We start from the raw sequence: 16,648 nt of genomic DNA, 5'->3' as shown, positions 1-16,648 counted from the left end.
TACTTTCTGCATCTCTCTGACTATCCCACTTCTTCTTTGCCATCCTCTTCCTCTGTATACTCTCCTGTACTTCCCCATTCCACCACCAGGTTTCCTTTTCCTCCTTCCTCTGTCCAGATGTCATGCCAAGCACCCTTCTTGCTGTCACCCTTACTACAACTGCTGTAGTTTCCTAACTGTCTGGTAATTCTTCACTACCACCCAGTGCCTGTCTCACCTTCTCCCTAAACTCAACCTTGCAGTCTTCCTTTTTTATATTCCACCATTTGATCCTTGGCTCTGCCCTCACTCTCTTCCTCTTCTTGATCTCCAACGTCATCCTACAGACCACCATCCTATGCTGCTTAACTACACTTTCCCCTGCCACCACTTTGCAGTCTTCAATCTCCTTCAGATTGACTCTTCTGCATAGGATGTAATCTACCTGTGTGCATCTTCCTCCACTCTTGTACGTCACCCTGTGTTCCTCTCTCTTCTTAAAATATGTATTTACCACAGCCATGTCCATCCTTTTGGCAAAATCCATTGTCCTCTGACCTTCTTCATTCCTCTCCTTGACACCATACCTACCGATCACCTCCTTGTATCCTCTGTTCCCTTCACCAACATGTCCATTGAAATCCGCTCCAATCACCACTTTCTGTCCCTTGGGTACACTGTTCATCACTTCATCCAACTCACTCCAGAAATCTTCCTTCTCATCCATTGCACACCCAACTTGCAGGGCATATGCACTAACAACATTCACCATCACACCTCCAGTTTCCAGCTTCATAATCATTACTCTGTCTGACACTCTTTTCACCTCCAAAACACTCTTGACATACTGTTCCTTCAGAATAACCCCTACTCCATTTCTCCTCCTATCCACACCATGATAGAACAATTTGAATTCACCTCCGATCCACCTGGCCTTACTCCCCTTCCATTTAGTTTCTTGTACGCACAATATATCAACCTTCCTTCTTTCCATCATATCAGCTAACTCTCACCCCTTACCAGTCATACTGCCAACATTCAAAATTCCTACCCTCAGTTCCACTCTCTTCACCTTCCTTCTCCTCCTGCATCCAGACACGACTCCCTCCTCTTCTTCTCCTTCTTCTTCTTCGGCTAAATGTAGCCCAATTTTCGCCAGCACCCTGTTGACTAACAGTACTGGTGGCTGTCGTTGTTAACCCAGGGCTCGACCGATCCGGTATGGAAATTTGTCCGCATATTAGATTTGGCAAAATTTTACAAAGGATGCCCTTCCAATAAGAAACACTGTTTTGTGCATCCCTTGTGGCTGGGTTATTTCAAGAATGTGCATAAAGGAGATGTATAAATTAATATTGATTTTTGCACTTTATTTGAATAAGATCTGTTAATGTATTTTATTGTTAAAGTATACGTTTTTGAAGCTAGGATGTCGTTTGTTTTTCTGTCTGGTACGTTCTGCGGCAAACAAACAGTTAACTCAATAAAGCAACAGCCGCACGTACGGGTAGTAGCGGGACCGTTACTCAGCAAGTGCTAATAAAGTTCATTCAAACAAACACTTGGTGACGTACTTTACAATGGCGGCGAACAGCACGACTGTGACGGTTTTGGCTCCTAATGGTAGAAGGCAAACCGTGAAGGTTTTTCAGAGTATGCCTCTGTTACAGGTAACTTTGTCTGAACATTATCCATAATTGTCGTGGGCTTCTAATGGTAAAATTTGAAGTTTTAATAACCTGTATATTTTCTTTAATTACATAGGGCTAGTTTAAAAGTCGAATTTACTTGGACCCAGTTCTTGATTTGTGTCGTTTAATTCTAGCGTGTAGATACGTTTAACTTTTGAAACGTAACTGTCTTGGAGGACTCGTCCATTATAGTACTGTGACAGAGATCCATTGTCCACTAGCCAGAGAGCTGGATTTGTGATATAATTCAGGGTATTCGTTTGGTACGATGAACGCCCTACATTGGATTGACAGAATTCTCCTTCCCCTCAACATTAGTTTATTTTTTGTGTCTTTGGTTTAAACTCATACTTGTATGTGCTATTCTGGCGCTTTGTACAGGAACGTTGCGCATGTTAGTCTTGGTGAATGTGGCAGTATCGAAATGAACAGGTACTCCAGCCTAAAGCACCAACAAACTATATGCACCTACCGATTATACGTTTATTTCCAAAGTCTCTACACTCGTCCCTGTTAGGTTTGCAGTGTTTGACACGACGTCAGCATCCATCATCATCATCTAACATGTTTATCCATTTCATACTGTTTTAAATTGTGTTGTTTTTGATTTATTTTTATTGCTTCCATCTATCAAGTCAAAGTCAAGTCAAAGTCAAAGTGAACTTTATTGTCATCTCAACCATATACAAGTATACAGATAGACGAAATTGCGAAGCTCAGGGTCCACAGTGTAACAACATGATGTGCAAATAGTAAATTAAAAATAGAATAAAAATTTTAAAATTTATAATTAAAACACAAACAAACAAGACAAGACATTGTGCAAAGATAGGACAAACAAGTAGCAGCAATATTGATGTGTAAGATATGTAATATAATAAGTAAATAAATAATAAATAATAGATATAGATAATACAGAAATTATCAGTGTATGATAATAGTTGTTTAAGACGTGTGTAAACAATGACAGGTCAGAATGTTTCATAAATCCTTAGAGGTCAGTATGAGATTTTCAGTTCTTTGCAGGATAGTGGTTTTCATGTATAAAATCCCTACCTTCCTTCGTTTTCAAACCTACATGTCCAGTTTAGAGTTGTGCATGTGCATTGTTTAGTGCAGGGGTTCTTAAACTTTTCATTCTGAGGACCCAAATAAGAAAATCGGTAATGACCCACAATAAGAGTTATCGTCATAATGAAAGCAGAGCAGTAGTGCTTTACATAGAAAAACAACAAAGCCCATATACTAAAATCATTTAAAGGTTTTTGTTTTCATTCTACCTTATTTCTCACATAAATATTACTAAAAGAAAAAAGTGCAAAGCAAACTTATTGTTAATAAAATTTTTTATTCAAAGCTGGTAGTAGATTTCTGAGGTATATGTTCGCCAGAGTAAATGCTTAGTGTAAGCTTTAGTTAACCTGATAGAAAGAAATTCTTTATAACAGGAGCAGTGCTAGAATGTGGTGATTTCCGAGAGCCTAGTATGAAGGGTCGCTCAATGTATTTGACTCATAGCACAAATTATCAACACGGGTTATCCTGTTTTAGCTAGCTAGCTTTCTCTTTCTTATTTTTTTATTTATATTTTTCACATGAGTGTCCGCATTAACAATACATTCTTATCCCAATTTTTATGAAACTATTCATTAACCGAATACAAATAGTTGAGTCATTTAGCCAAATTATTGCTGACAATAGATACACTATTGTATTTTATATGGGTGATTGGGTAAATCTTGACTAAATATTCAGCAAATAGTCCTCTCGGATATGTTTAATGCTGCTGAAAGACACTGTACTAAGCACAGAGGTCTAAATGATCCAACAAACACGTCTGTCACACTATTGGTAGATTAAAATTTACCAAAGTACTTTTTAATAGGGTTACAAAAAGGAATTTGCCATTTTTGAGGTATGTTAAACTCAAATACAAAAATTTTCTTTGGACATCTGTTACAGATAGGATTCAATGTGTGCCATCGTGGCACAAACACAGCGAGGCAACAACAAGTTGTACATTACCATTGAGACTGCATTTAGCTTAAAATGCTGTCACTTGTGTATATATACTGCCACCATACTGTCTTAATCCCCAAAATATACTTCTATTTCACTGTTTCAAGCTAGTGCCACAGTCCCTCCACTTCACAAGCTTGTCAGTCATTTTCTCATCTCATCTTTCTTATACATGTCTTTTCTTGTCTGTTATCTCAATTTGACTGTTTCAGAGGTTGGTGTCATAGGGAATATTAATAACTAGCCAACCCGCGGCGTACCATACGCTGCATAATCAGGCCGTTTTTTTAATTATTTTTAAACACCGGGAGAAAATTAACATTTGAAAAATCGGTAATGTAATAAATCGGCAAGAAAAGCAACATTTTAACAGTGCATGGAATGAATCAACACACAATCGTCCATGACTGAAAACTGGCGGACCATCATCGCGCCCTCTCCTGCCAGACGGAGGGATGTGGGTGCACGGCGTTCAATGTGGAACGGGAGGAGAGGAGAAGGAAAGGATGTCCATTGAGCTCCCTCCGTCATGCTAGTCTGCTGATTTCTCGTTCAGTATGCACTGCCCGCTCATGTGCCCACCTCCAACTCGTCACTTGAGTCGGTGTCGTCTTTACACAGTCCAGATGCACCTGTGACTCACGTAGACATCTCATTGCTTTGTGCCGACGGTAGGAGCGAGGTGGGAGGGTGTGCACAAAGGGTAGGGACACAACCAGTGGGAGCGTATGAGTTGCACTTAGTGGGAATTCCACGGTTTGTAGCCCGAATGGGGTTCAGCGGCTTACCTACACCTCTCTGCGCTGGGTAGACACACGGTCAATCTCATGCATAATTACTCATTGAATGCTAAACACTTCTGGAAAGACACGGTTGTCTAAAACGGGTTGGTGTGAGAATACAACAGTAAGTGAATGAAAAGATGGAACTCTTGGGAGAGCAAAATACAACACAATAGTGAACCCGCGGCATAACAAACGCCGCATAATTATTTATTGATGGTTGAACACTTCTGGAAAGACACAGTTCTCTAAAAAGGGAGGATTTGAGGATACAACAGAAAGTGAATGAAAAGATGGAACTCTGGAGAGAGCAACATATAATTGTCTGTGAGTGACGAAGACGCATGTTTGTCGCGGGTGCAAGCGGTTGTGCGTCGTAACCGAAAACTTGGTTTTTAAAGACTGCTTACTTCATTGTGTTTTAACCTCAGTTGTAAAGGATTGTTTTAAGAATCCTATGGGATACCCCTCGCAAACCGTTTTACACGCTGCATATGGCGACTCGCCTCTGCGAGAAACATGCCTCTATGAACAGTCAACGTGGCTCGGAGGTGCATGTAGCCTCTACGACAGACGAATATAAATGACGCCGTTCTTTCTGTGTTGTCGCGTCCGAGTTGGGGGGCTTGGCTCTGCGAGTTTTCGTCGTATCCAATGGTCTTGGAGTTGTTGGGCGTGGCTCCTCCCTGCGTGCGCCATAGGTGTCTTGTCGGCGGCTTAGTGAATCCACGCCCCTTCCGGCGTGCTTTCCATGGGTGTCTTGCCTTAGTGAATTATATATAGATATAGATATATATAGATAATCTTGTACCATAGAAATGAAAGCTGTTTATGATGTGTCGTCGGCATAGTTCGGATTGCATACAACAACAATAAACCAGTATTATCATGATGTATGTGCTGCAGCTCTGCAAGTAACTGTACATCTCCAATAAACAAATACTAAATAGAGGACAGAATGCCACTCCCCACAGAATTCATGCTTGGAGAAACTTGGCTAATTTTACTACGCAATCATGGCATCACATCCTCAAGAAACACCGATTTAAGAGTAATCTGTTAACTTTAAAATTTATATTTTTTGGATGTTTTATCCGTTTTTTTTTTATTTTTTATCATCTTGTTAATTTTTAGCTTTACTTATTATAATGCCTGACAGATCTAGTCTGTCTCATATTCAGTAATGTTTGGTTGTTTGTGAGCCTGTGTATTTTTAGAGTGTTTTGTTTCTCCAGTTTGTACATTAATGTTTGTATTTTTAGTTCTATTCAGTCAATTCTGTGTGGCTGGTCAGTGGAGTTTATGATGGTAAATTCAAAAGATAACACTGATATGCTGGTAGGAACACCTATAAATACACTACCTCATCCCGCTTTACAATTGCTGAAACCAGTCAGATTTTGAAAAAAATATTGTTGCAATGACAATAAGATAATCATTGCTTAACCTTTATTAACAGCGCAAGGATTATATATAAAACCATCAAGCTACCGAAGTCCTTTCCAGGAACTGTATCACTTCTAATGTTTAGAGAAAGATTTCTCCTTTATACTGTATAGCATCTAACTTTTGTCTTACATTCTTTGCCAAGTTCACATATAAAACTGATATTTCAAGTTATTTTGTTTGATTGCCATGGTGGTCAAGTTAGAGGTGCTAACTCTGGCCTAGCTCCAGAATTTGGTTTGAAACATAGGTGTGGATCACACTCTGTACAGAGTTTACTTGTTTTCACTATGGCTTTGTGTATTTTTGTCTGGGTACTGTGGTATTTTTTCCCACGTCCCAAAATTGACCATATTTGTGTCCTAGAATGCTGTCCTCCCTGTTGAAAATCAGAATTGCATCTTTGTCTTTGCTAGGCGAGACCTTATTTTTACAGTTACAACATAGCCTTTCTTCCTGCTAAATATACCCCTTTGTACCCCCCTTTATTAATTTTTCATTTATGAATAGTCTAGAAAGTTAAACAACTTAACATTAGATAATATACAGTTTAAACTTGTAAAACATCTCTAGAGCAGGGGTTCTCAAACTCGGTCGAGGGGGCCCACTGTGCCCGCAGGTTTTTCTTCCAACCAGCCTCTGTTTTTAATTGGATTCCTGTGCTAATTAAGTGAACTGTTGTTTCCCAGATTCCATGTTTTGGGAAAAATATACAAATTATAAAACTAAAATTATAAAAAAAAGCAGTTATGTGTATTTTTTTCTTTTTAACAGTTTTTTTCATCTTGATTGGCATTCTACTTTTCTAGGTGTTCTAATTGTTTAATTAATCTGTTATTTACTACTTTGTGGGGCTGACGCTAAAGTAGTTGCAGCCATTTATGATTGAGTGTTGTTTGCTTGGGTTTCTGCTCTGCTTGTTTTTGATTGTCATTATTAAGATTCAATGAAGGGAGCAAACTGCACAGAGAGAGGGCGAAATATAATAAAAAGAGAGTTAAGCCTTTAAATCCATAGCAAAAACAGAAATATTTATAAGAAATGTTTCTTATAAATGTAAAAATCATGCTGCTGTACTTTTCTGAATGTAGAATAAAAGATAAATAAAACCAGCTAATTAAATGAGATCAGTGCTATCAGGTGTTGTCACTGATTAGGAATCTGGTTGGAACAAAAAGCCCCCAGGACCAAGTTTGAGAACCCCTGCTCTAGAGTATAGCAACAATTTTTCCCGTTTATCTTAAACTAGCAAAATACCCGCGCTTCGCAGCGGAGAAGTAGTGTGTTAAAGAAGTAATGAAAAAGAAAAGGAAACATTTTGTAAATAATGTAACATGATTGTCAATGTAATTGTTTTGTCACTGTTGTGAGTAATGCTGTCATATATATATATATATATATATATATATATACACACACACACACACACACTCTCTTTGGGGTGCGAGCAACTGTTGCTGGGGGTGCCAGAATCCATCAAGGAAGAAAAATGAAAAACATTATTTGTACAAAATCTTAAGTTATTTATCCATTCCTAAATAATTAAATGGGCAGGTTATTTCGTATCAGTGCAATACGCTGTTTCTTAAAACGAATGACTCTCGCTCTTGCGTGCAAGTCTGCGAGGATATTATGAACTATCGTATCAGTTCAAGTTCTATTTAAATTTTAAAGAGAAAGAATTTTTATTTAGTCGACAGAAATATCTTTGGTAGGAATGTAAGTTAAATGTAGGCATCATTGCATAAATTTTTCTTCACCATACAAATGTAAAGAGTAAATTTGCTTTACATTCCAACCAAAGATATTTGTGTCGACTAAATAGAACTTGAAAAGATATATTTTTTCGAATGTGATCGCGCAATTCAGATCGAGTTGACGCACACCGACGCATCGAGCCCGCGTGCTATTGTGGTTTTGCCTGCGTGCCTCAATAAATCACCCTCTCCTCGCTCTTACTTTTTTACCGTTCATGTAATGAATACACTGTGTATGGCTTTACCAAAACAATCATTGATGGCGAATAAAGTATCCATTATTCATAAAGCTTCAATTAGTGATCTGTCTTTCTGCGTTAACCACATATTTTTTCATACGTCTCAAACCAAGGGGATGCGAGGGTAAAATGAATCGGGAGCGCGCATACATACTCGGTGCACCCCCTCTCGGGAATCGAACCTCGGACGTCGGCGCTAGAGGCGAAGCCTCTACCATTGCGCCACGGCATGTGGTTTGTCTATTTGAGAGTATGTAGATCGGGGCATATATATACATATACAGTGGAACCTCGAGATACAAGTTTTTTGTTCCAGCACTGAGCTGGTATAGCGAATTTCTCGTATCTATCAATCAATCAATCAACATTTATTTATATAGCACATATTCATACAAAAAAAATGTAGCTCAAAGTGCTTTACAAAATGAATAGAAAAATAGAAGACACAATAAAAATAAACATAAGTCAACATTAATTAACATAGAATAAGAGTAAGGTCCGATGGCCAGGGTGGACAGAAAAAACAAAAAACTCCAAAAGCTGGAGAAAAAAAAATTCTGTAGGGGTTCCAAACCAAGAGACCGCCCAGTCCCCTCTGGGCATTCTACCTAACATAAATCATCATATTTTCATGGAAGGACCTGATGATGATGGTCACGTAGACTTCTGGCTTTCAGTCCATCATTGTTGGAGCATCATGATGCTTTGAGTAGGTGGTGGTGGCGCAGGCCGCCACCACAGAGAAACCGGAAAAAGAACAGAAGAGAGAGTAGGGGTCAGTACGGATTTTAGAGCCACCATGAATAGTTATTATGAAGAATTGAACATACAGAGTATCAGGATTGTGTTAAAGTGAAGTTATAAAAAGGCCATGTTAAAGTAATGTGTTTTCAGCAGTGTTTTAAATTGCTCCACTGTATTTGCCTGGCGAATTCCTATCGGCAGGCTATTCCAGATTTTAGGTGCATAGCAGCAGAAGGCCGCCTCACCACTTCTTTTAAGTTTAGCTTTTGGAATTATAAGGAGACACTCATTTGAAGATCTAAGGTTACGATTTGGAATATAACGTGTCAGGCATTCCGATATATAAGATGGAGCGAGATTATTTAAGGCTTTATAAACCATAAGCAGTATTTTAAAGTCAATCCTGAATGACACAGGCAACCAGTGTAGTGACATCAAAACTGGAGAAATGTGTTGGATTTTCTTTTCCCAGTTAGGATTCTAGCAGCTGCATTCTGCACTCGTTGCAAATGATTTATGTCTTTTTGGGTAGTCCTGAGAGGAGTGCGTTACAGTAATCTAGTCTACTGAAAACAAAAGCGTGAATTAATTTCTCAGCATCTTTCAATGATATAAGAGGTCTAACTTTAGCTATGTTTCTTAAATGAAAAATGCTGTCCTAGTGGTCTGATGAATATGCGATTTAAAATTCAGATTACAGTCAACGGTTACCCCTAAATTTTTTACTTCCGTCTTAACTTTTAATCCTAGTGCATTAAGTTTATTTCTGATAACCTCGCTGAATCCATTATTGCCAATTACCAAAATTTCAGTTTTCTCTTTATTTAGTTTGAGAAAATTACTATTCATCCATTCAGAAATACCAGTAAGACATTGTGTTAGTGTATCGAAAGAGTCGGAGTCATCAGGTGCTATAGATAAGTACAGCTGTGTGTCATCAGCATAGCTGTGGTAGCTCACATTGTAACCTGAGATAATCTGACCTAACGGAAGCATATAGATTGAGAATAACAGCGGACCCAGGATAGAGCCTTGTGGAACACCATATCGGATATCATGTGTCTTTGAGATTTGATTACCACAACTCACAAAGAATTTTCTCCCTGCCAGGTAGGATTCAAACCAATTTAAGACACTGCCAGAGAGGCCCACCCATTGACTAAGGCGATTTCTAAGAATATTATGATCAATGGTGTCAAATGCAGCACTCAGATCTAAGAGGATGAGAACAGATAAATGGCCTCTGTCTGCATTTACCCGCAAGTCATTTACTACTTTAACAAGTGCAGTTTCTGTACTGTGATTTGTTCTGAAGCCTGACTGAAAAGTATCAAGAATAGCATGTTTATTTAGGTGGTCATTTAACTGCATAATGACTGCCTTCTCTAAAATTTTACTTAAGAAGGGCAGGTTAGAAATGGGTCTAAAATTTTCAAAGGCAGAGGGGTCAAGATTATGTTTCTTAAGAAGGGGTTTAACTACAGCAGTCTTAAGACAGTCTGGAAAGACCCCGTATCTAATGACGAATTTACTATGTCCAGAATATTGTCAATTAGAACGCCTGATATTTCTTTGAAAAACCTGGTTGGTATTGGGTCAAGGACGCAGGTGGAGGATTTCAGTTCAGTATCTAGAACAAACTTTCTAGATTGAAAATAATGGAAATCCAGTTAATCCTTTCCGCACTCCCAAAAATATCAACATAAAAATCAATTTTCCTATCAAATAACAGTGATAAATAATATATGCAAGTGGAACCTCGGTTTGCAAGTAACTTGGTTTCCGAGTGTTTTGCAAGACGAGCTACATTTTTTAATTAATTTTGACTTGATAAAATGAGCGATGTCTTGCAATACAAGTAGTATGGATACACTTTGTCTGCTGAGCGTCATGTGAGCAAAACTGAGCTGATGGTTCTTCTCTCTTGTGCACATCTCTCTGTCCTTATCTCTCGCTCGCTCGCGTGCGCCTCTCTCCTTATCTCGCTCGCTCGCGCGTGTCTCTCTCTCTCTCTCTCTCTCTCTCTCTCTCTCTCTCTCTCTCCTCTTGAGGGCAGTCGTCTCCTATTCTCCTTCTGCATGTCCGCGATATTTTTGGATACGCTTATACAGCGAACTGCTACAGCGAAACAATGAAATAACAAGCACACAAATGCGAAGATCCTCACGCTACGGGAGAACAAGGAACACTGAGTGAGCTGACGAGCTGGCAGCGTCAGCTTGGGTGAATCTCCGAGTTGAGGCGGATCGGGAAACGCGTCATGCATAACCACAGCCTGGCTCGTTACGCGAGCCAATGCTCGTATTTAGATCCAAATTTTTCGCTTATACTTTCCTCTTATCTTGAATTTCTCGTATACAGAGGTGATCATATCTAGAGGAGATATATATATATATATATATTCGAATGTTATTTATTTGGATTCATGTACTTACTATACTATTCGCAGCGGAGAAGTAGTGTGTTAAAGAAGCAATGAAAAGAAAAGGAAACATTTTGAAAATAACGTAACCTGATTGTCAATGTAATTGTTTTGTCACTGTTGTGAGTGATTAGTGTTGTTGTCATATATATATATATATATATATATATATATACACACACACATATATACACACAAATACATATATATATACACACACAGCTATTTCGTATCAGTGCAATACGCTGTTTGTTAAAACGGTTGACTCCCGCTCTTACGTGCAATAACAAATCAAATCATTCAGTTGTCTTTGCTCATATGTCATTTTAGAGCTGGACGCCTGGCATCTTTTTGGCCACAAGTTCGTTTCTGTTTGGTGTGAGGTTCTGTGTTGTGGAGATTCTCAGGATGGATTGCAGGTGCTCATCAGTGAGGCTGACTCCTGTGTGCTGTTTTGTTAGTCTTTATCACTGAGAAGAGCTTCTCACACAGATATGTGCTACCAAACATGCACAAGGTTCGAGCCGCATGTAGACGGACTTTTTTTGTACTTCAAAGTCACCAAAGCGCCGTGCAAACTCAGTGCGCAATAACTCTAGCCGCAATAACTTGCAGCATCATAAGGTAGACTTGATTAACGCGTAAGTGTTGGCAAGGCAGCTGAAGCGCTGCATTATGGGATCTGTAGTTTATTGTGTTACCAGCGCTTCATATACCCGGCCATTAATAACAATAATACAGTATATAAAATGATCTCGGGGCGGATATAATTACGCCGGGCGGATGTGGCCCGCGCCCTTGAGTTTGACACATATGGACTAAATAGAACTTGAAAAGAAAAATTTTTTCAAATGTGATCACGCAATTCAGATAGCGTTGACGCAAGCACTACAGCCTGCATGCCTCAATGAGTCATCCTCCCTCGCTCATACTTTTTTACCGTTCATCTAATGAATACACTGAGTATGGCTTTACCAAAACAATCATTGATGGCGAATAAAGTATCCATTATTCGAGTATGTAGATCGGTATATATATATACATATATATATACCAGCGTATCATAGCGAGAAGTAGTGTGTTAAAAAAGGTAGAAAAAGAAAAGGGAACATTTAAAAATAACGTAACATGACTGTCAATATACAGTATTTGTTTTGTGAGTGTTACTGAGTGTTGCTGTCATCAAGGATTTGATTATCATTATTTCTTTCAATCAGGTTCGTATTTGTAGGATGTGTTGTGTTCAAGTTACATTCCGTGTTTGTCAATCGTTGTAAAGATGACAGGTTTCATTCATCGATTCGTTTCTTACTGCATCAATAAACAGCTCGTCTTCTTCTTTATCTGAGACCTGACACACTGCATGCACGGGTTTTTACACTGTCTTCCTTTAGCGGGACATTGACTTTTTCCACCGTGTGCTTTGTTTCCGCAGTAGCTGGATTTATGAATATGCTTATCAGACGCTTCATATTTTTTGCTGCCTTTTCAATTGTGTAATTCGGTTTTGTTCAGCTCTTTGGAACTGTTGCTTTTATCTGTGCACTGCGTCAGTTCACGTGAGCCACTCGGTGTACATGCATCGAAGGTTCCCAGCTGTGCTGGTGCCATCTGGTGCTATGTCCATGGCTGTATTTAATGTTACCTTAGTCCTGGCACTTAAAACTTTCTCTCGCAGTTTCGCTGAGTTTGTGTCAAACACCACCCTGACCATCTCATCTTCCTCTCCATAAGCACAGTCCTTCACCCGTGAATATTTCCCCGTGGCAGTTTGCTATTGGATTGCCGCTGACGGACGGCCTTATATGGGCAGGCACTAAATTACAAACGCCAGCGGCAGCCTGTCTATGAACTTAATTTAAAGTGTAGGTTTACATCGTGCTTTGTTTCTGAAGTAGCAGAACTCACGAATATGATTGTATATGTCACTCGCTCGCTTCTTATTGTTTCGCTGCCTTCTCAATTATATAATGCATGTTTTCTTAAGCGTTTTTTTGAGGTCTTCCTGGTTTTCTATGTACTGCGTGATTACGTGGGAGGCGTGATGATGTCACACGAAACTCCGCCACCATTACGCGTAGAATTTCGATATAAAAACTGCCCAACTTTTGTAAGGAAGCTGTAAGGAATCAATCTGCCAAATTTCAGCCTTCCACCCATACGGGAAGTTGGAGAATGAGTGAGTGAGTGAGGGCTTTGCCTTTTATTAGTGTGTGTGTATAACATTCGATCTGACTTTTATGTGAGTAACATATAAATGTTGATGTACAAAAGTAACAAAACAAGTACACTTTTATTCAAGACTATAACCGAAGAAAAAAAAGAGTCACACGTACATTGCAGAGCTTCCTGTGTTTGAGCGACACGGTCATGCTAAAAAAAAAATACACGTGTAATGCCACGAAAAGTGCACGCAGACACTTCAGTTCGCAACTTGTCCGTGATTGAAGAAGACGCATGTTTCTCGCGGATGCGAATCGCTGTATGTAGCGTGTAAAACAGTTTGCTATAGTGCATGCGGCCGTGCGTCGTAACCGAAAACTTGTTTTTTAAAGACTGCTTACTTCATTGTGTTTTAACTTCAGTTGTAAAGGATTGTTTTAAGAATTCTATGGGATACCCCTCGCAAACCGTTTTACACACTGCATATGGCGATTCACCTCCGCGAGAAACATGCCTCTATGAACAGTCAACGTGGCTTGGAGGTGCATGTAGCCTCTACGACAGACGAATATAAATCTGTGTCGTCGCGTCCGAGTTGATGGGCGTGGCTCTGCGAGTTGTCGTCGTATCCAATAGTCTTGGAGTAGGTGGGTGTGGCTCCTTCCTGCGTGCGCCGTAGGTGTCTGTCTTGTCGGCGGCTTAGTGAATCCACGCACCTTCTGCCGTGCTTTCCATGGGAGTCTTGCCTTTCCATGGGTGTCTTGCCTTAGTGAATTATATATATATATATATATATAGATAATTTTCATGATGAAATGCATTAAAGCATGTATTAATCATGTGGGGGCACAGTGGTGTGGAGGTTGCACTGCTTCCTCACAGCAAGGGTGTCTCGGGTGTACCTTGCCTTGATTTTGCATGTTTTTCTGGTCGGTTTACTCAGCGTGCTTCAATTTCCTTTCAAAGTCATGTAGGATGTGGGGTTTTGTTATGCTATATTTTCCCTGCCAGTGTATGTTTTGCTCGTATTCACCCTGCGAAGTGCTGGTGACTCGTTCAGGATTTGCTCCTGCCTCGCAGAGAATGTTTGCTGGGATGGGCACAACCCTGAATGGATGGCATAATTAAACATGTATATTGAAAATATTTTTAAAGTTCTGAACACTCCATGGGCTAAGTTTATAACTAGTTTTAATTTCACAAAGACATTTATCGTGTGGTGATTGGTTATGTGGAGAAAGAAAAAGGATAGGAAATGGGGTTTTGGTACATCAGACAGACAGCACACGTGCAATAAAGAAAGCCCTCTCAGAAGAACATCCATTGAATTCTGTGTTCGTGTCTCCGACCACCAGATCATAAACCCAACATTTACACAATATTTAAGTTAAACCTGTGCAATACCCATTCATCCATTTTTTTGGAGCTTCGTCACACCTGCCATAAAGTTCTCTACACTGAACATACACCTGGGGACCCCTTACTGCGAGGGAGCAGCACTACCGCCTCCCTACCGTGCATATTTAATACCTGCTTTAATGCATTTCATCCTGAAAATTATATCAAGTATATATCTTAGCATGCTAAATTTTCAGAGAGCAGGAATATCATGAAGTGAATGGATTCTGTGCGGTGATCGCTGCCGGCGCCTCCTCTTAGTGCAGAGGAACTCAGTTTAAGAAGCATAGTGATTAACAACTGGGTCGGGGAACACTTAACACAAAGCATTTTATGTACTGCATTAACTTATGACGGGGTTTAAGAAAATCTAGTAAATTATACATTGATTTTAGGATGAAGTTTAGTTTATAACATTCTTTTTTAATTATAAAATAAACTATGAGAATAAAGTGGAAATCTCGACATAAGCGACAAAATTAAAGTGGAAATATAGTTTGTTTTTTTTCTTCCCTATGTCCATATATTTTTTTTTTCCCTTCACTGTGGCCCTAATACGCTTCCATAGGGCAACATCACAAATGGCATTCATAAATTCAAGTTGCAGTTTTATTTATGTATACTGTATAGTTTAGCTTGAAGCAAGGTCCATATTAATGCTGTTTGCCTAAATGATGGTTCACTTGGTAAACATGTCATTACTAAGTTGCACTTGTTTTATTTTTATTTTATTATTTGGTGAATACTGTGTAATGCACCTGGGTTTGAAGTCTTGAAGTAATAGTGCAACTATCAGTAATAATACTAGTATTTATTTTATTGTTATTATTTATTAGTTTAAATAATATGCAGTTTAATGATTGGGAAAGTTGTTTAAAAAGTCACTTTAACGTGTCAGTGGACAGAGATTTTTAACAAAGTGTAGTTGGTTTACAAAATTTTTTTTACTATTTATTCCTTTTATAAGACATGTTCAGTGTAATACAACTTTTGACAAGCACCTCTGGATATTTTACTCTAACTACTTTAGTCTAAATGCCTCTTTGGGTGGTTAAAAATATGTTGTCAAATTATAGTTTAAGTTGTTTGCAAATTTGTTCAATAAAAATGCTCTATATTTTGACTGCATCTGTCATGCAGTGTGATTCCTTCTCTTCATTAGTGCCACCCCCTTGAAAACTATCACTTCATGGGGCCATGCAAACCTGTATTAATACTTGTGTGCACGTTAAAATGTTTTTTTGTACAATGCTCATGACAGTGGAATAGGTTATTCTTAGCCAGTCTACTGCAGTAATTGCAGTGGAAAATGTGGTTAATATCCAATCATGCATGGGGAAAAAATACCGTTGAATACTATGATACCGGTATAATTTTGAAAAACACCATGATATAGAATTTTGGTCATATCACCCAGCACTAGATATGAGGCAAGTTAACTAACTGCAAAAATAAAGAAGGGGAAAAAAAACAAAGTGAATTATCTAGAAATTAATGTAAAAGGTGAGGAATTATGAAGGCATCTCTGTAAGTACAGAGTGAACAGTTTCAGTATGTACTCAGAATTTGTTACAGTAAAACAACCTCATGACTGCATCTGCACATTTAAAAAATTCAATATTTCACTGCCGCTATAATTTACTGGCAGAGCTGCAGAACTGCTCAATGTCATTGTCTACAGCTGCCAACAATTTACTTTGAAACTTCAAACATATTTTAATTTTACATCGGTTGATATTTTCAAAAATGTTATGTTTAAGAAATCTGAGCCACAATTAGTCACAAACCCTCCACAACTAAACACCAAGACCTTAATCGATGCCATTTTTACATAATTTGTATCGGAATCTGCTGTCTATGAATGTTGTTGAGCCACTACAATCCTATTTTGGCCTTTATTTTTATCTATATGTTGTTGTACTGTTAAAGACAATGTATTTGATATATTTTACTAACACGTAATTGAATTCTATTATTGGTTTTTCTTTTTGAATATGACTCATTGTGA

General features: G+C 38.7%; 1 protein-coding gene across 1 annotated transcript in view; it reads left to right on the top strand.

Annotated features, from left to right (window-relative positions):
* The first annotated feature begins 1,552 nt into the window (after positions 1-1,552).
* aspscr1 (ASPSCR1 tether for SLC2A4, UBX domain containing) overlaps positions 1,553-16,648 on the top strand; it is a 796,571-nt gene continuing 781,475 nt past the window's right edge. The window contains exon 1 of the mRNA XM_039739373.1: positions 1,553-1,649. Within this exon, the coding sequence (XP_039595307.1) occupies positions 1,560-1,649 (90 nt within the window). The 5' untranslated portion in view covers positions 1,553-1,559. The remainder of the gene's footprint in view (positions 1,650-16,648) is intronic.

The sequence above is a fragment of the Polypterus senegalus genome, chromosome 17 (genome assembly GCF_016835505.1).
Source record: "Polypterus senegalus isolate Bchr_013 chromosome 17, ASM1683550v1, whole genome shotgun sequence".
Classification (NCBI taxonomy): domain Eukaryota; kingdom Metazoa; phylum Chordata; class Cladistia; order Polypteriformes; family Polypteridae; genus Polypterus; species Polypterus senegalus.
Note: the sequence above shows the minus strand (reverse complement) of the source record. Positions and strands in the feature narration are given on the sequence as shown.